Source organism: Salvelinus sp. IW2-2015, linkage group LG28, assembly GCF_002910315.2.
Source record: "Salvelinus sp. IW2-2015 linkage group LG28, ASM291031v2, whole genome shotgun sequence".
In the NCBI taxonomy this organism is placed as follows: Eukaryota; Metazoa; Chordata; class Actinopteri; order Salmoniformes; family Salmonidae; genus Salvelinus; species Salvelinus sp. IW2-2015.
The window spans coordinates 2,732,584-2,752,435 of record NC_036868.1 but is presented as its reverse complement, the minus strand read 5'-3'; the positions used below and the strand labels follow the sequence as shown (position 1 = coordinate 2,752,435).

At 43.8% G+C, this 19,852-nt stretch overlaps 1 protein-coding gene across 1 annotated transcript; it reads left to right on the top strand.

Moving 5' to 3' along the window:
• Nucleotides 1–5,560: 5,560 nt before the first annotated feature.
• On the top strand, nucleotides 5,561–19,772 carry LOC111954062 (reticulon-4-interacting protein 1 homolog, mitochondrial). Its single transcript, XM_023973561.2, has 8 exons — nucleotides 5,561–6,299; nucleotides 6,452–6,603; nucleotides 7,327–7,395; nucleotides 8,060–8,121; nucleotides 8,270–8,398; nucleotides 10,014–10,239; nucleotides 17,938–18,030; nucleotides 19,219–19,772. Exons 1-8 carry the CDS (start codon nucleotides 6,002–6,004, stop codon nucleotides 19,423–19,425), a joined length of 1,236 nt encoding a protein of 411 aa, XP_023829329.1. The 5' UTR covers nucleotides 5,561–6,001; the 3' UTR covers nucleotides 19,426–19,772.
• Nucleotides 19,773–19,852: the final 80 nt, after the last annotated feature.

The window sequence follows — 19,852 nt, the reverse complement described above, 5'->3', positions numbered from 1 at the left end:
GCCTATGGCTTGGGTGGCTGGAGTCTAAGGCACTTTTTCGGGCCTGATTTAGAGGTCCTGGACAGCAAGGAGCTCGGCCCAGTTATGTACTGGGCTGTCCRCACCACCCTCTGTAGTGCATTTGCCATAACAAGTGGTGGTGCAGCCAGTGAAGATGCTCTCGATGGTGCATGCCCCCCCCAGCTGGGGTACATGCCCCCCCCAGCTGCCAAATCTTTTCAACCTCCTGAGGGAAAATAGGCGCTGCTGTACCCTCTTCACAACTGAGGGGGTGTGTGTGGGCCATGTTAAGTCCTTAGTGATGTGGACGCTAAGGAACTTAAAGCTCTCGACCTGCTTCACAACAGCCCAGTTGATATACAGTGGCTTGCGAAAGTATTCACCCACCTTGGCATGTTTCCTATTTTGTTGCCTTACAACCTGGRATTAAAATAGATTTTTTGGTGGTTTGTATCATTTGATTTACACAACATGCCTACCACTTTGATGATGCAAAATATTTTTATTGTGAAACAAACAAGAAATAAGACAAAAAACTGAAAACTTGAGCGTGCATAACTATTCACCCCCCCAAAGTCAATACTTTGTAGAGTCACCTTTTGCAGCAATTACAGTTTCAAGTCTCTTGGGGTATGTCTCTATAAGCTTGGCACATCTAGCCACTGGGATTTTTGCACATTCTTCARGGCAAACTGCTCCAGCTCCTTCAAGTTGAATGGGTTCCGCTGGTGTACAGCAATCTTTAAATCATACCACATATTCTCAATTGGATTGAGGTCTGGGCTTTAATTAGGCCATTCCAAGACATTTAAATGTTTCCCCTTAAACCACTCGAGTGTTGTTTTAGCAGTATGCTTAGGGTCATTGTCCTACTGGTAGATGAACCTCTGTCCCAGTCTCAAATCTCTGGAAGACTGAAACAGGTTTCCCTMGAGAATTTCCCTGTATTTAGCACCATCCATCATTCCTTCAATTCTGACCAGTTTCCCAGTCCCTGCCGATGAAAAACATCCCCACAGCATGCTGCCACCACCATGCTTCACTGTGGGGATGGTGTTCTCGTGGTGTGAGAGGTGTTCTCGGGGTGATGAGATGTGTTGGGTTTGCACCAGACCTAGATGGCCAAAAAGCTAAATTTTAGTCTCATCTGACCAGAGTACCTTCTTCCATATGTTTGGGGAGTTTCCCACATGCCTTTTGGCGAACACCAAACGTGTTTGCTTATTTTTTTCTTTAAGCAATTACTTTTTTCTGGCCACTCTTCCGTAAATCCCAGCTCTGTGAGTGTACGGCTTAAAGTGGTCCTATGGACAGATACTCCAATCTCTGCTATGGAGCTTTGCAGCTCCTTCAGGGATATCTTTGGTCTCTTTGTTGCCTCTCTGATTAATGCCCTCCTTGCCTAGTCTGTGAGTTTTGGTGGGCGGCCCTCTCTTGGCAGGTTTTTTGTGGTGCCATATTCTTTCCATTTAAAAGAAAAATATTTAATGGTGCTCTGTGGGATGTTCAAAGTTTGGGATATTTTTTTATAACCCAACCCTGATCTGTACTTCTCCACAAATTTGTCCCTGACATGATTGGAGAGCTCCTTAGTCTTCATAGTGCCACTTGCTTAGTGGTGTTGCAGACACTGGGGCCTTTCAGAACAGGTGTATATATACTGACACGGCCGTTAAAAGAAGAGGACCACGGTGCAGCGTGGTGAGCGTACATTTTCCTTTTATTAATACAAATTACGCCGAACAAAACAATAAACACTACAAAAACAAACCGTGAAGCTAAAGGCTATGTGCCCTACACAAAGTCAACTTCCCACAACCACAGGTGGAAAAAGGGTAGCCTAAGTATGGTTCTCAATCAGAGACAACGATAGACAGCTGTCTCTGATTGAGAACCCTACCCGGCCAAAACAGAGAACTACAAAACATAGAACATAGAATACCCACCAAAACTCACGCCCTGACCAAACCAAAATAGAGACATAAAAAGGATCTCTAAGGTCAGGGCATGACATATACTGAGATTATGTCAAATATATACTGTATATGGGCATTGGAAATGATACAGACAATTACATTGATGGAAGCCAGATTCTATCTGCAATATTGAAGCTGATCTACCACCTATTTTTATTTAATTTTTTATTAAAAAATGAACACACTAAATGTGATCAATTAAACGCATGTCTATTTAGACTGTAGTCTGACTCGACCATGTGATGTAGGCTATCAGTCCCAGGATGGCTAAGGAGACCCAGATAAGAAGCTATACCAGGCTGTTATAAGACTGAGAATCAGGACGCCCCTCCACAGCCCCACACACAAACACATTTTAAAAGGGATGCTAGATGCCATTTGTGTCCTCATAAGCCTCTGAGGGAAAGCTCTAGCCATCTTTAAACCTTTTCATACAGCGTTAAATAGTAAGGACACTCAGAACAACACAGAACTGCAGCCAGGTTCCTCAGCGTGTGTCCCAATAATACAGGGTTCCCCAAACTTGGCCCGCGGGTGGTTTTATTTGGCTCCCAAGTTTTCTGAGCAAAAAAATAATAATTAATTGTTGGACATAAAAAACTGTAAAAACACCAGGAAATCAGCTCCAAGTAATTTTAATTTGGTAAATCTGTTTCTAACTATTTCCACTCATAATAGAGAGCCCCATGATTATATACAAATGTAAGCAAGGTTTGAAATGATTATGTTTTAGTCAAATGTTATGTCTGTTTGGGCTTCTTGCAGTCAATTTGCAGTCTACAAATGATTTGTAATTACGTTCTGGCTCCACGACCGTCCGCTCAAGAAGAAATCGGCCCGCGGCTTAATCTAGTTGATGATCCCTGCAATAATATCTCCTTTCTCCCAAAGTTTTCACTTGTTTACTTGTTCCCCACAAATCCAAAARCATTGGAAACACACACCTGTTTAGGTAAGGTGCTGGCTTGGCGATTTTCCACCATATTAATTATACCAGTAATTTTCTTTCAAATCAGTGAAGGGACGTGAACAGCTGCACACTTTGGGAGAAAGGAGCGATAATTGGGACTCACTCCTTGTTATAATGAGAATGGCCCCTCACACTTCATTAGGCAGCCTCTACTGTAATGAGGTGGTCTGAAACAAAGTATCCAATATGTGCGTCCTCCTTCCTATCCCCCAAGAGATCTGTGTGATTTTAATACCAGCTCAGTTTATTGGCATGCTGAGTCATGGGCTATGTACCAAATGGCACCTTATTCCATATGTAGTGCACTATTTTTGACCAGGGCCCATAGGGATCTGGTCAAAAGTAGTGCACTTTATATGGAATATGGTGCCATTTGGATGAGGACCATGGTTATTCCGCTTCAGAGGCTCTGGGTACAATCTTTTGCTCCAATCTCAACTAGCACTCATTTGAGGCAGAGTATTTCAGGTGAAACTCTATGGGTTCATCTTCTACTGTTTGAAGTTGAACCACTGCTCTGTAGACTACTGCCGGTGAGCTCATTAATCAAATTAAATCAAATGTTATTTGTCACATGCGCTGAATATTAACAGGTGTAGACCTTCCGGTGAAATTCTTACTTACAAGCCCTTAACCAACAAAGCAGTTTTAAGAAAATAGAGTTAATACAATACAAGTTGGGCTACTGTATATTTCTGACTAGTGTCTTTTCATTACAAGCAGGGAAGCAGTAGTGAAGTAGGCTGCACATGTAGTTTAACTGTAGGTGAATCAAGGCAGAGATAACGCAATCAAGATAAACCAGGATAGGCTAAGCTAATTCAAATGATCACCATGTCATTATCATCCGAAAACCCAAACCATCAACTGATACCCCCTGTAAATAGTCTCGCTATTGTTATTTTACTGCTGCTCTTTAATTTAWTTWTWTTTTTTAAATTCTTTTTGGGGGGGTTATTTTTCTTAAAACTGCATTATTGGTTAAGGGCTTGTAAGTAAGCATTTCACTGTAAGTTCTACACCTGTTGTATTCGGCRCTTGTGACAAATACAATTKGATTTGATTTGATTTGACACAAACTATTCAAAGTGAATGTGAGCCAATCTCTGTTGTACTGTCCTCTCTGGCCTCAGGGGACCCAGGCACCTTTATTCATATCATTTGGTCCTAAGATCCTGGAATTGCATGTCACCATGTCCGTGCACACTATCAAATAAAGTAKCCTACATTAGAATCTATGGTGTGGCCGGAGGTCAATCCTAGGAAACCAACAGCAGGAGTATATTCATTAATGCACACCGTAGAAAAATATTTTGCAACTGAAACAAGGGTTTCTTATTGGACAAATTCAGTTAGTCCCTCCCCTTTTCGTCCTGTTTGCTTCCGTTTGGTTCCTAGAGTAAATAAACCCCTGTTGTTCTTTCACTGAACACAAACTGTACTGTATAAAGCAGGGTTGGGGTCAATTCAGAATTTCAGAATGTAATTCAATTCAATCAATGAATCTAATACATTATCGGAAATGTATTTTTCTGATATTAAAAATCATTATGAGGATTATGAATTATTATAGACAACCCACAACATAATCTTAGAATATTTCCAGACCACTGTAATTATTTAAAATTGTTTTAGGAGAATGCGTTTAAAAAATGAACTACATAGTAGTGTTAACCATACAGGATGGTCAAATAAACATTATTATGGTGATGTGTAGAATAAATAAGCCATTTGAGTTTCATTGGAATAAATTCTACTTCCTTTAATTCAAATTCAATTCAAATTCTGTGGCCAATTTGAATTAAATTCAAATTCAAGAATTGAATTGGAATTAAAGAGCAATTTCTCAACTCAGTTTAGAATTGACCCTAACCCTGGTATAAAGCTCCAATGGCTCAGGTGATCGATTATACAAACAGATGCTAGGAGAAACAAACAGTACAAAACAAATAAACACAGCAAGCCAAAGTTACTGATCTGTCCCTCACACCMTTTTATCAAGCAGATTATTCCTGGYTGACACAAAGATTTGGCACACTAGAGAGAAACAGTAATGGAGCCTTTTTGTAGGCAATAACTCCAGCATTGATTCGGTGGACAAAGCCTATAGGGAAATAATAGTTTGTAGGGTTTTTTGGATAACCTCTGAAAATAAAGTCTGTGGTAAATACAGGCTTAGGAGATCTTATACGTTTTGTTTTATGACATAATCTTCATCAGCTAACGTCACCTTTTTTATGTAATAAAAAAGCTCAAAACGCACATAAAGGTTTCATAATTCATAAAGGTCATGTGTTAACATGACTGATATTATCATAGAACAAAACATATAAGATATCCTAAACCTGTGTTAACCTTGGACCTTGTTTTCTGCATTTTCCCCAAAAGCCTAATCTTTCCCCATTTATTTTCCCCATAGGGATTGCTGAACGAACCAGAGGTAACTCATTTGCGGGTTTTAGGACTACAAGGTGGCGAGTTCTATTTGCCTAGTTCAGTCGTGGCTGGAGGGAGACATGTTAGGTGGGTGGGGTTGGGAAGGGAGTGGGAGGTTGGGGTGGAGCCTCACTTCTTTTTCTTCTTATTTCCCTCTTTGCATACTAAATGTATAGTTACTTTTCGGCTCTGTGAAGGAAATGTGCAATTCACACTCCGACCTGTTAACGGCAGCAATACACGACAAAGCATATAATCTGCCGAAAAACTACACGAAGAAGAATGAGGTCAGCGGTAACTGAGAGCGCAGAGTAGGAAGCGAATGTTGTGTAAGTTATGTACCAGGGGCACGTCATGTAACTTATTGATTTTAGTTATCAAGATAGAGATATTTTGGGATTTTCGTTCATGCATCATTTCGGGTAATTCATTAAACCTTTAAGGTATTTCTATGAGCGTGTATGTTTAATGAATAACTACATGTCACCTCAACGCTGACATTCATAATTATCGTACTATTGACATGTAGCCCTTACATTAGACAGTGCATGAAGCCATTTATACTTTTCTACACATTTGATTTGATAGACATTTCAGGAGGTGGATAATAACATTCGATATGGGCTCTGTCAAAGTCACAGCGTGCTGCAGGCAGCTATTTTTGTCCCATGCAAGAGCACTTGCTTTAACTACAAAGATGGCTAGTTCTGGGAACATCATATGCTCCCTTCGAAGAAATCTCGGTTCCTCTTCGAGATTGCGGTCCAGCATGCCAGCTTGGGTGATTGACGAGTATGGCAACAATGGGGTACTCCGGTTCACTGAAGATGCCACAGCTCCCAGTGTCAACTCARCAAGTGAGGTCTTAATCCAGGTCCACGCTGCAAGCCTCAACCCTCTCGACATATCCATGAGGAGTAAGTCTATAATATCAATATGCTCATGGTCATATTTCCTTATAAACCAAGATTATGGGACTTCAGTCAGTTGCAGTGCATTAGCGGTCATGGGAATAATTTTGCATCTTTATCACAATTGTTTTAGTAATCTGTCTGTTTATATTTCTCAGGTGGGTATGGGTCAAATCTTCTGAAGCTGAGACGGGACCCGGTGTCTTTGGGTCAGAACGGAGGCGAGTTTCCCATCATACTGGGTCGGGATGTCTCTGGCGTGGTGGTGGATTGTGGGTCGGGAGTGACCCATTTTAAACCAGGAGATGAGGTACGTAGTTGAGCAGCTCTGATGTGGCCTAGTAACAGTYGTTAGGGCCGACCGTAGCAAAACGTTTTGCAACGGAAAATGAAAATGGACATTTATTATTGAACAAGTCCAAGTTGTCTCTCCAGTTTTTACTCGGGTTCCTTCATTTGGTGTTTACTGAACACAACCATGCTGAGTCGGGATGGCATGCACAGTGCCTTCCTGTGACATTCAAGAGAACAGCCGTTTTGCTGATCGAATGAAAATGGACCTGGCCGTACTTTTTACCTACTGGTAAATTATTTGTATTGTTGGCAGGAATGAAATGGGTGTTGTTTTTTCTTCTACACTTGTCACACTCATTATCTGATACCTTGTTTATCAAGTAGGATTACATAGAGATACCCTTAGAATGTATTTTTCCATCCCGAGTGGTTGTGGCTTGGCTGGCCCCCTCAGCGGTGGCCCGTCTGGGCTGCCTCCTCTGCTGCGCCTCCGCCGGGCTGCAGGTGGTGTGCAGAAACTCATCTAGTCCAAACGTTCCACCTGTCTGGTTGTTGCCTGTCTGCTTATTGTAACAAGTTTGATTTAGTTTTTCGRGGACTTCGGTGTTGTTTTGTGCATTACGTTGTTATTGTAAATAACTGATGTGTTGAAAATATAAAATGTTTGAAATAATATATATATATATTATTTTGTGTGTTTTTTGTTGTTGTGTGTTTTGTGTGTTTTTTTTCTTCACAGGTGTGGGCGGCCATTCCTCCATGGAAGCAGGGCAGCCTAGCAGAGATGGTGAATCTGACAGAGTATGAGGTAATTCTACTATGACTGTGTATGCTACATGCAATGACATTGTTGTTATTATGAATTGTTTTCCAAACAGGTTTTCATTCATTGTGTTATCCCATTATACGTGTAGAAACTGAATTGTTTTACAAAATATATCTTAGTCTTTGTAAGACAGACCACCCTCTTGGTGTTCAGTCGTCTGCTGAATAGAAAAGAACATTGGCTTCTTTCAGATTTGAATGGCTCTGTTATAGAGGAGACTATTAGCTTATTTTAATGGCTCTGTTTTCAAACAAATGGAAGTACCAGGGGGCATCGCTTTCTACGAACCCTTGCTTCAACTGAGAAAACGTGTAAAACAAACGTGGATGAGGTGCAAGTCTATTATTATGTAATCATTTAATCATATTGCAATGAAGTGTGCATAATTAATTAAGACTCCCAGTACAACTGGTTCCATGAGCCAGTGAAAGCAGCAATTAGGCTAGCCAGACAAACTGAGTTGTGTGGTGCATCATTTGTTTGGCACTTCTCAGCATGCTATCCTGGTGTCCTGCTGTCCTGTCCTGTTGTCATGTCCTGTTGTCCTGTCCTGTTGTCCTGTCCTGTTGTCCTGTCCTGTTGTCCTGTCCTGTTGTCCTGTCCTGTTGTCCTGTCCTGTTGTCCTGTTGTCCTGTTGTCCTCGCAGCAACTCCAGTCGTTCCGCTTCCCATCGTTGCCTGAAACAAAAGAAAGGGTAAAGGAGGGGAAGTAGTACGGTTAAGCACGTACAGATGTGTGAGAGAGTTTGTGCCTACTGTATGTTCTTCTAGTAGTTACCCTATGTGTGTGGTGTGTGTGTGTTTGTGTGTGTCTTCTTTATGAGTAACAATGGTTTTGTGGGCCCTTCCCACCTCAGGGTCTCCCACAACAAGTCGCTGGTCACCAAGAGCGGGCGTCTCCCCTTTAGTGTGCTGCCACGCCTGTCTGGGCTCCTGGTCACGCGGGCGGGGCCTTGTGCAGATAACCCACTTGCACTAACACCGGAGTACCACATCCATACATGACATTGGGCCATCTCCTCTAGACTTCTGCTCTGTGACGGTAGGTCCCCCTGTTTCACTCTGGCCACACCCTGACCCACACTTCTTCACTTCTGAGCGCATTCTAATAATCACTCGTATACAGAACCATGGTCTGTTTAGCAGAGAGATCATCTTACTTTAAAGTGTCACGAGGATGGAACTCCCTGCTGCGTTGTGCTCACTCTGCGTTCGGCTAATCAGCCAGCGATTTTACTTTGGTCTTTATTGTTTACACTGACTAGAGGATCAGTCCTCTTCTTGTCCTGCCTCTGTCTGATCTCTCTCTCCCACCTGTCTCTCTCTCTCTTTCGCCCACCCTGTCTGCGCTTCTCTTCCCCCCTTCTCTCCTCTTACTGCCCCCCCCCCCCCCCCCCCCCCCCCCTTCTCTTCCTCTCTCTCTGCAGAGTTCTTCATCCCGGAGCTCAGTTGGTGTTGGAAGCTTTCCTCATTCCAGGGTAAGGACCTTTCAGTCGACCCACGACTCTCACAAACACTAAAACTCACCTCACAACAGCACAGTGGATTGGTGCTTTGTCCAATCATAAGAAGTTATACAACAAACAACACCCACAACGAGAGTTGTCTCTCTTCACTAATGTCTGTTTTTCCTCTTGTAGCGCTGAGAGGCCTAGCGGTGCCCACGTGACATGACCTGCCTCCACAATGCGATGACTGGTGAGGGTCTGGGGGTCGGAGAGGTGGTGGACTACACGCGGGAGATGTGGCCACGGGCTGGACTGCTGGAAATGTGGTTTAATTATTGATATGATAAAGTGCGTGTATCAAGGAATGTTTAACACTTTTAACGAACCCCTGTGATGTTGTCCGACTGAGGACAGGGCGGCATCAACCGTAGAAGTAATGAGGTGCCTCAAAGATTCAGTGTATCTTAAAAAAACCTATTTATCCATTGAGATTCTCCTCAATCTGATCTAACATATTTGAGGACCTCATTGACGATAGCTAGGCTGCCAAGTCCATCTAATGACAACGTCACGTCCATCCCATCGAATTACCATTTCCCAACCACTCTCTCCTGCTGCCAACCGCATTAACAACAACTTTACCCACCCACGCAGTCTGCACAAGGTTGATTTGGATTACCTGTCCTCACTGGATTCACTTCTGGGTTTCCTCGCAACGTGGCTCCAAGCAGAGTGGGAACTAATGCTCATCCATGGGGGTGGGGGGGGCCGTTGTGGGCTGATCAGAATAAACCCTGTTAACCTTGTCTCAGTGGTCCTGAGTGAAGACACACTTCAATCCCTTAGGCTTGGCTAGACATCTCAGTTTTTCTTCAGGTTGACTTCTATATTTGTCTATTGAATAGCATGAAGGTATAGTACTTAAGACCATCTTGAGTGTTTTGTTGTTGTGGATAGGATTCTCTCTTTCTCTCTCGCTCTTTCTTTCTCTTCCTCTCTCTTACCATGTTTACACTAGTGAATCAAGCAGAACTCTACTGCGCTGACCTGGTTACACATCCTTCATCTTAGTTGGAACCGTGCTGGACTGAACAAAGTGAAAGAAAGTACCCGAGTCAATACAGAGTCTCAGGTTGGCATGATGGTGTGTTAGACTTTTTCACTATAACCACTGTCTCCCTGTGTTCCCCCTCAGGTTCGACGTGATTCTGGACAATGTGGGTGGGGACTCGGAGCAGTGGGCCCTGGGCCTGCTAAAGTCCTGGTCAGGGGCCAAATACGTGACCCTGGTCACCCCCTTCCTGCTTAACATCGACTCCATGGGCTTGCTGGAGGGAGCCGTCCACTCAGGACTCAACCTGCACCAGAAGGTCATCACGGTAAGCTAGCAAAATAAGTTGWTGCCGGCAGTGTGAACAATGCATACGTGTCACGGATGAGGTCTGAACTCCGGTCTTACGCTCGGGAAACAAACGTCTTAACCATTAGACCAAGTCGCTGGTAGGGCTACCTCATCACGAGAGCTTGAGTCCGATTCACCTCCGTTACATACGCATGGGAAAACTTCCTAAAATATCAATGCACTCTCATGTCAAAGTTTTAAAAAGCCTTTATTGTAACTTGACTAAACCAACCGACCACGCCCCTCTGTCAGGGTGGGGGTTACAGGGGCCTTTTCACACTGCTGCGCTGGCCAGGTTACACATCAAACATAGTTGCTAGAACCATGCTGGAAAAGACAATGTAAAAAATAAAATCTGTGCCAATGCTTTACAATAGTATGAAAAATGGATAAGTGAAACCCCTTAGTTTGGCCAGGGTGGGGTAGTTGGCACCATGTGACTGATTCAACCATGGCCTGTATGACTTATATTTATGTTTTTATGAGCGTTTGTCTGCTTGTTCTCATGTTGTCTTTTTGGTCTCGTTCGCTTCTGTGCTGTGCACCTTCCCATTTACACCAGAGATCTGTATATAATGACTAGATGCTCATGTCTCCGCCCTAACAATGGGGGTCGTTGTCCCAAAGGCGGCAAAGCAGACGTAATGCTTAAGTTCATAAAAACGCATTGGGCTTATTCTGGACATATTTTGGCGAGAGTGGCACCTCTCGCTTCGCCTCTTTCTCCCAAGCCCCTACCACACACAACAACAAAGATGAGACATCACTTCTTCTCTGACAAACGGTTTCAACTCTCTATTTGCATTTGAGGTTTGGTCCAACAGAATGGGTCATATGGACAACACAACACATGGAGAAGTTATTATACTGTAATAGAGGAGAAATTAACCTTTCTAATGAAACCCTGTTTGTCTCAACTCCTCAGAAATAAAGTAGTCCACTTGATTTCAACATSTGAACAAAGTGGACAGGCTARCATGCTGTTCAAACAGTTGGAGAYGGACAGAAGGGTGTRTTCATAACAATTCAACTGTTCTACCTTGTTAGCTGAATCCAGAGCTAGTGAAACTATACCTAGATCCAAGTTGGCTGAACTAGAAATAKAAATATTAGCTGGCTACTCACTAGCCCGTGGGCTTGTGCTTGAGAGATTGAGACCGGTGTTCATTTTCTAGAATACCTGCTACATTATTAGTGAATGTGCATTATGCAAGGTTTTGGTAATTTTTATAGACAAACCTGAAAGCCAGATCAGTGATTTATAGAAGAAAATAAAGCAGGTACAACTATTTTGATAAAATAATTAAATTACAAGTGGGTTTTATGGTTGTGGAAGGAATATATTCAGCCTCGGTATGATTACACAAGCCCTGAATTCATTAAATAATCGCTGACTGTTTTTAATGCAGTGGATTTGACCTTTAATTTTACAACAAAGCTTATTTAGAAAAAACATTTTAAAAAATCGAGAAATGCAGTACCAGTCAAAAGTTTGGACACACCGACTCATTCCAGGGTTTTTCTTTATTTTTACTATTTTCTACATTGTAGAATAATAGTGAAGACATCAAAACTATTAAATAAATATATTTTATATTTGAGATTCTTCAAAGTAGYCACCCATTTCCTTGATAACAACTTTGCACACTCTTGGCATTCTCTCAACCAGTTTCATGAGGTAGTCACTTGGAATCCATTTCAATTAACAGGTGTGCCTTGTTAAAAGTTCATTTGTGGAATTTCTTTCCTTCTTAATGTGTTTGAGCCAATCAGTTGTGTTGTGACAAGGTAGGGGTGGTATACAGAAGATAGACCTATTTGGTGAAAGACCAAGTCCATATTATGGCAAGAACAGCTCAAATAAGCAAAGAGAAACGACAGTCCATCATTACTTTAAGACATGAAGGTCAGTCAATCTGGAAAATTTCAAGTGCAGTCGCAAAAATAATAAAGTAACAGACACATCTCAACGTCAACTGTTCAGAGGAGACTGCGTGAATCAGGCCTTCATGGTTGAATTGCTGCAAAGAAACCACTACTAAAGGACACCAATAATAAGAAGAGACTTGCTTGGACCAAGAAACACAAGCAATGGACATTAGACCAGTGGAAATCTGTCCTTTTGGTCTGATGAGTCCAAATTAGAGATTTTTGGGTTCCCACCGCCGTGTCTTTGTGAGACACAGAGTAGGTGAACGGATTATCTCTGCATGTGTGGTTCCCACTGTGAAGCATGGAGGAGGAGGTGTTATGGTGTGGGGGTGCTTTGCTGGTGACGCTGTCAGTGATTTATTTAGAATTCAAGGCACACTTAACAGCATGGCTACCACAGCATTCTGCAGCGATACGCCATCCCATCTGGTTTGTGCTTAGTGGGACTATCATTTGTTTTTCAACAGGACAATGACCCAACACACCTCCAGGCTGTGTAAGGGCTATTTGGACAAGAAGGAGAGTATTGGAGTGCTGCATCGGATGACCTGGCCTCCACAATCATGTGACCTCAACCCAATTGAGATGGTTTGGGATGAGTTGGACCGCAGAGTGAAGGAAAAGCAGCCAACAAGTGCTCAGCATATGTGGGAACTCCTTCAAGACTGTTGGAAAAGCATTCCAGTTGAAGCTGGTTGAGAGAATGCCAAGAGTGTGCAAAGCTGTCATCAAGGCAAAGGGTGGCTACTTTGAAGAATCTCAAATATAAAATGTATTTTGATTTGTTGAACACTTTTTTTGGTTACTACATTATTCCATATAGTTTTGACGTCTTCTCTATTATTCTACAATGTAGAAAATAGTAAAAATAAAGAAAWTCCCTTGAATGAGTAGGTGTGTCCAAACTTTTAACTTATACTATATATTCTGGAAAAAAAATAGAGATATGAGTTTTAGGCCATATGGCCTGGACCTAACTTCAATATGGTTTGTGCTTAATCAGTGCAAATAACCTGTTCTAAACGATTTCATGAGGAAGAAATTACACAGGAGGAATCCACCCGTTTGCGTGTGTGTCTCTGTGAATGTGTGTGTCTCTCTCTCTTTGTGTGTTTGTCTCTCTTTCTATATGAGTGTCTCTGTGAGTGTGTGGGTGTGATGTCTCAGGTGTGAGTGATGTGGTGTGCTCTCTGTGAGTGTGTGTTGTCTCTCTGTGAGTGAGTTGTGTGAGTCTCTCTGTGAGTGAGTTGTGTGTGTCTCTCTGTGAGTGTGTGTGTGTGTGTGTCTCTCTCTCTGTGGTGTGTGTGTGTGAGTGTGCCTCTCTCTGTGAGTGTGTGTGTGTATACATGCAGCTGGGCTGTTTGGAGTTCAGTGTAATAGCCTGGGTGTGGTGAGCTGAACTAAATGGTGGATGGTTGGAACAGGGTGAAGCTGACTAATGGATGGAGGGGTTTGGAACAGGTGGAGCTGAACTAAATGGATGGATGCTCTGGAACAGGGGGGAGCTGAACTAAATGGATGGTATGTTACCACAGGGTGGAGCTGAACTAAATGGGATGGATGCTCTGAACAGGGTGGAGCTGAACTAAATGGATGGATGGTTGTGGAACAGGGTGGAGCTGAACTAAATGGATGGATGGTCTGGAACAGGGTGGAGCTGAACTAAATGGATGGATGGTTTGAAAGGGTTGAAGCTAACTAAAATGGATGGATGGTTTGGAACAGGGGTGAGCTGAACTAAATGGATGGATGGTTGGAACAGGGTGAGAGGCTGAACTAAATGGGTGGATGGTCGTGGAACAGGGTGGAGCTGAACTAAATGGATGGATGGTCTGGAACAGGGTGGAGCTGAACTAAATGGATGGATGGTCTGGAACAGGGTGGAGCTGAACTAAATGGATGGATGGTGTAACAGGGTGGAGCTGAACTAAATGGAATGGATGGGTCTGGAACAGGGTGGAGCTGAACTAAATGGATGGATGGTCTGGAACAGGTGGAGCTGAACTAAATGGATGGATGCTCTGGAACAGGTGGAGCGAACAAATGGATGGATGCTCTGGAACAGGGTGCGAACTAAATGGATGGATGCTCTGGAACAGGGTGGGCTGAACTAAATGGATGGATGCTCTGGAACAGGGTGGAGCTGAACTAAATGGATGGATGCTCTGGAACAGGGTGGAGCTGACTAAATGGATGGATGGTTGGAACAGGGTGGAGCTGAACGTAAAATGGATGGATGGTCTGGAACAGGGTGGAGGGCTGGAACTAAATGGATGGATGGTCTGGAACAGGGTGGAGCTGAACTAAATGGATGGATGGTCTGGAACAGAGGTGGAGCTGAACTAATGGATGGATGGTCTGGAACAGGGTGGAGCTGAACTAATGGATGGATGGTCTGGAACAGGGTGGAGCTGAACTAAATGGATGGATGTTGGAACAGGGTGGGAGCTGAACTAAATGGATGGATGGTTTGGAAAGGGTGGAGCTGAACTAAATGGATGATGGTCTGGAACAGGGTGGAGCTGAACTAAATGGATGGATGTTTGGAACAGGGTGGAGCTGACTAAATGGATGGATGGTCTGGAACAGGTGGAGCTGAACTAAATGGATGGATGGTTTGGAACAGGGTGGAGCTGAACTAAATGGTGGATGGTTGGAACAGGGTGGAGCTGAACTAATGGATGGATGGTTGGAACAGGGTGGAGCTGAACTAAATGGATGGATTGCTCGGGAAGGGTGGGAGTGAACAAATGGATGGATGGCTGGAACAGGGTGGAGCTGAACTAAATGGATGGATGGTCTGGACGTGGTGGAGCTGAACTAAATGGATGGACTCTGGAACAGGGTGGAGCTGAACTAAATGGGATGGATGTCTGGAACAGGGTGGAGCTGAACTAATGGTTAGGATGGTTACCAAACAAGGTGGGAGCTGAACTAAATGGATGGATGGTCTGAAAGGGTGGAGTGAACTTAAATGGATGGGTCTGGAACAGGGTGAGGCTGAACTAAATGGATGGATGGTTACCACAGGGTGGAGCTGAACTAAATGGATGGATGTCTGAACAGGGTGGAGCTGAACTAAATGGATGGATGTCTGGAACAGGGTGGAGCTGAACTTAAGGATGGATGGTTTGGAACAGGGTGGGAGCTGAATAAATGGATGGATTGCTCTGGACAGGTGGAGCTGAACTAAATGGATGGATGGTTGGAACAGGTGGAGCTGAACTAAATGGATGGATGCTCTGGAACAGGGTGGAGCTGAACTAAATGGATGGATGGTTTGGAACAGGGTGGAGCTGAACTTAAATGGATGGATGCTCTGGAACAGGGTGGAGCTGAACTAAATGAGGATGGTCTGGAAACAGGGTGGAGCTGAACTAAATGGATGGATGTCTGGACAGTGGTGGAGCTGAACTAAATGGATGGGAATGGTCTGGAACAGGGTGGAGCTGACTAAATGTATGGATGCTCTGGAACAGGGTGGAGCTGAACTAAATGGATGGATGCTCTGGAAACAGGGTGGAGCTGAAACTAAATGGATGGATGGTTCAACAGGGTGGAGCTGAACTAAATGGATGGATGGTCCTGGAACAGGGGTGAGCTGAACTAAATGGATGGATGGTCTGGAAACAGGGTGGAGCTGAACTAAATGGATGGATGGTTCAACAGGGTGGAGCTGAAACTAAATGATGGGATGGCTCGGAACAGGGTGGAGCTGAACTAAATGGATGGATGGTCTGGACAGGTGGAGCTGAACTAAGGATGGATGTCTGGAACAGGGTGGAGCTGACTAAATGGATGGATTGCTCTGGAACAGGGTGTGAGCTGAACTAAATGGATGGAGGTCTGGAACAGGTGGAACTAAATGGGATGGATCTCTGGAACAGGGTGGAGCTGAACTAAATGATGGATGCTCTGGAACAGGGTGGAGCTGAACTAAATGGATGGATGGTCTTGGAACAGGGTGGAGCTGAACTAAATGGATGGATGGTCTGGAACAGGGTGGAGCTGAACTAAATGGATGGATGGTTACCAACAGGGTGGAGCTGAACTAAATGGATGGATGGTCTGGAACAGTTGGAGCTGAACTAATGGATGTATGCTCTTGGAACAGGGTGGAGATGAACTAAATGGGATGGATGGTTCCAACAGGTGAGTGAACTAATGGAGGATGCTCTGGACAGGGTGGAGATTTAATAAATGGATAGATGGTCTGGAACAGGGTGGAGCTGAACTAAATGGATGGATGGTTACCAACAGGTGGAGCTGAACTAAATGGATGGATGCTCTGGAACAGGGGGGAGTGGATTAACTAAATGGATGGATGCTCTGGAACAGGTGGAGATGGAACTAAATGGATGATGGTCTCTGGAACAGGGTGGAGATGAACTAAATGGATGGATGCTCTGGAACAGGGTGGAGATGAACTAAATTGGATGGATGCCTCTGGAACAGGGTGGAGATGAACTAATTGGGATGGATGCTCTGGAACAAGGTGGAGTGAACTAAATGGATGGATGGTGGAACAGGGTGGAGCTGAACTAAATGGGATGATGTGTGGAACAGGGTGGAGCTGAACTAAATGGATGGATGGTTTGGAACAGGGTGGAGCTGATTCTTAGGTAATCTTGGTTAACCCAGAACTAAAGTTTTGCGTAATTGGTCAGCTGCTAGATTAAGTTCAGGGTCCAGACATGTTAAAAGAGATGAAGAGATGTTAGAACGAGGAGCTCCACCCTCTTTCTTTGCGGGCAAGTCTATGGGCCGAATGTCCCCTTCCGAAATTCAAAAGATACGAACACCTGTGAAATCGTGATTGGTCCAAATAAGCTTAAGCACTGGAACTATTGCTGTTTGTTTGCTATCAGTGCCCATAGTATAAAGACTGATCTATGGCACCATTCATGTTTAAGTAGTCTGCCCACGACAGATTACTGCTTAGGGGACTTTGCTATGTAGTCCTCCCGAACAACACAAGCCTGGTAGGCAAGGACAATTACTCTGGCAGTGAGTTATAATAGTCACTAGACTGTCTGACTGTCTGAGTTACACACACGGGGGTGGGGGGCTGCTGAAACGGCAGTTTTTAGGCAGTTAAATCACTAAATGCCTGTATGTGTATGTTTGTGTGTGTGTCTGTATGTTTCCTGCCAAGCCTCTGGCTCAGGACCCTATTGTCTGGGTGAGCAGCTGGCTGGCCATATCGGGCGACTGCGGGGCTAAAGCATGAGTCACACAGGACAGACAGACTAGGGCTGGAGCTGGACACAGTACCTGAGAGAGCACAGCCAAATGGGGACCTCTAGTGGGCCAACGTAGCCTTACTAGTCACGAACACAAGTGCACTTTCATAGCCTGTTCCGAGATCAGTTTGTGCCATGATCATGTCATATCCTTGTCATGACACTGACTTGACATGTTGGGCATAACAAGGTGTTGACATAATAGTACAGACCTGGGACCAGGCTAGCACATTCACTTATTTCTGGAGACACATAGGATAATGCCACCACGTGTTAACTTAGCATTATTATGTGACTATGCAGTGTTGTATAGGGTGTGTACAGTGCAGTACACTGTGCTACCAAACAGTCATTATCAAGATCATTTCACCAGCGTTTGTGCTTGCTGTTCATATTTAGTCCCTGGTCGGTTTTCTGTATGTTTATGGCCTTTGGGGACAATAAAGATGTATTGAATTGAAGTCGGATAGTATCTTGACGTTCAGATCTTTCCCTCTCAGAACATGTGTAACGGAGTGTTCTACCGCTGGGGGTTCTATGCTCCAGACGGCCCGGCGCTGGACGAGGTCAGCCAGCTGGTGGATGCCGGAAAGGTACTGCTACTGCATTCTCTAGTCTATAACATCCTACAGTAACTCATTTCTAAAGATGGAAATTAGCCAGGTAGGTGGGTCTATACATGCCACAGATTCCAAGCATTGTCCTATATTCAGAGTCCCTCTGTCTTTGTGTGTGGGCATTCCCCTGTGTCGGTGTGTGGTTGGCTATGAGTCAGATTTGAACAGTGAATGGGTTTCCAACAGTGCTGAGCAGCCATTTGCTAAAGTGCCCCCCCCCCCCCCCCCCCCAGTCACGGGTGTAATCCATACCCCTTTGTCCCAGGGATTATAGGGACAGCATGGCATTTTGGGGAGCGGGGGTGCTGTGCTGGTGGCAGGAATCCATTCACACAGACATACATCACACACACACACCCCAATCCCTGTCAGTATGGAGATAGATTTCTATCAAAATGTTTCAAATATATTAGTTGTGAGTCACAAACAGAAGATGCAACTTTTAAATATCAGACTGTAAATATGCCCATATAGGTCCACGAACATATGTCATGATCCAAAAGCAAATGAGTCATCAACAAAAATAAATAACAAATAAATGCAAGACAGGTTTTTTCTGGTTAAAACAGAACATTTTACAAACATATTTCTTTCTTTGCAAACACAAGTGGTCAAATATGCTTTTGTGAATGACATTTGACAACATTTGTTACTCCACAGATTACATTTGTGACCTCCATTTTACATATTTGTGACTCACTACTTAGTTTTCTAATGAAACGTTAAAAATATATATCTCCACAGTCTCTCACTGTGACGCCAGTAGCCGGTCCATTCATTGTTAATGACGAGACACAGACGAGAATAACATGTTGGGTGGTGGGAGGGGGGCACAGGATTGTCTTTCCTCATCACATTTTTAASACTAGCCCCTCCCTTGTTTTTGTTGTTGTTGTTGACGCTTGTGCATTCATTTGGAGATTATTTGCGCATGGGTGGTTGAATGTATTCATAGATTACTAATGTGTTTAGGGTTCTCCTGCAGTATGTATTAGTTTGGTTGGTTGAGGTCCATACACACAGCTCGCTGCAAAAACAAGCAAGTCATTTTATTGGTTCTAGTTACACATGTAGTCCTAGGGCATTTTCTTGAGGTGGTTGTTCATTGGTGGATTGTGTTTTTACTGTTCATGTGTGTACAGACACTGTGTTGTCATTCCTTAGATCCTTCCAGTGGTGGAGGCCACGTTCCTGTTCTCCCAGGTGCCCCTGGCCTTCCAGAAAGTAGAGGGGGGTCACGCCAGGGGGAAGACTGTGGTCACCGTGGCCCAAGAGGAAGAGGGGACCGGAGTGACTGAAGAGGAGGGGGAGACTAGTGACACCCCAGAGCAAGTCAGGGAGGAAGTCAGGCAAGCAGCGCCAAAGAGCTAAACCGCTGTGATGTCAACACTAAGCATTGGGTCACTAAGGCACGCAACTGTTTTTTTAAACGCTTTGCAACGGACAACTTAAAACATTTTTGTTTTTTGGTCCAGTCCAGATAGTCCCACCCTGTTTCAGTCAGTTTTCTTTCATTTTCCTAATGGACATGACCCTGAATATGGTTTGTCCATGTCCATCCTGTAGAACGCTGAACTCTTGAGCTCTATTGCAAAACACTGTTTGGTTTGCGCTTTTGCAGATAAACTGCTTGTTTGAGAAAGGCAACATTTATTTATCTTATGGTTTGTCTTGTGTGTTGAGAATTCATTACGGAAAAGTAAAATATATACATTTTGGCCTGCGCAATTGATTCATACTTTTATGACATGTTTTGTTAGGCAATTTGTTATTCCAAATATTCTAGATAACAAAATAT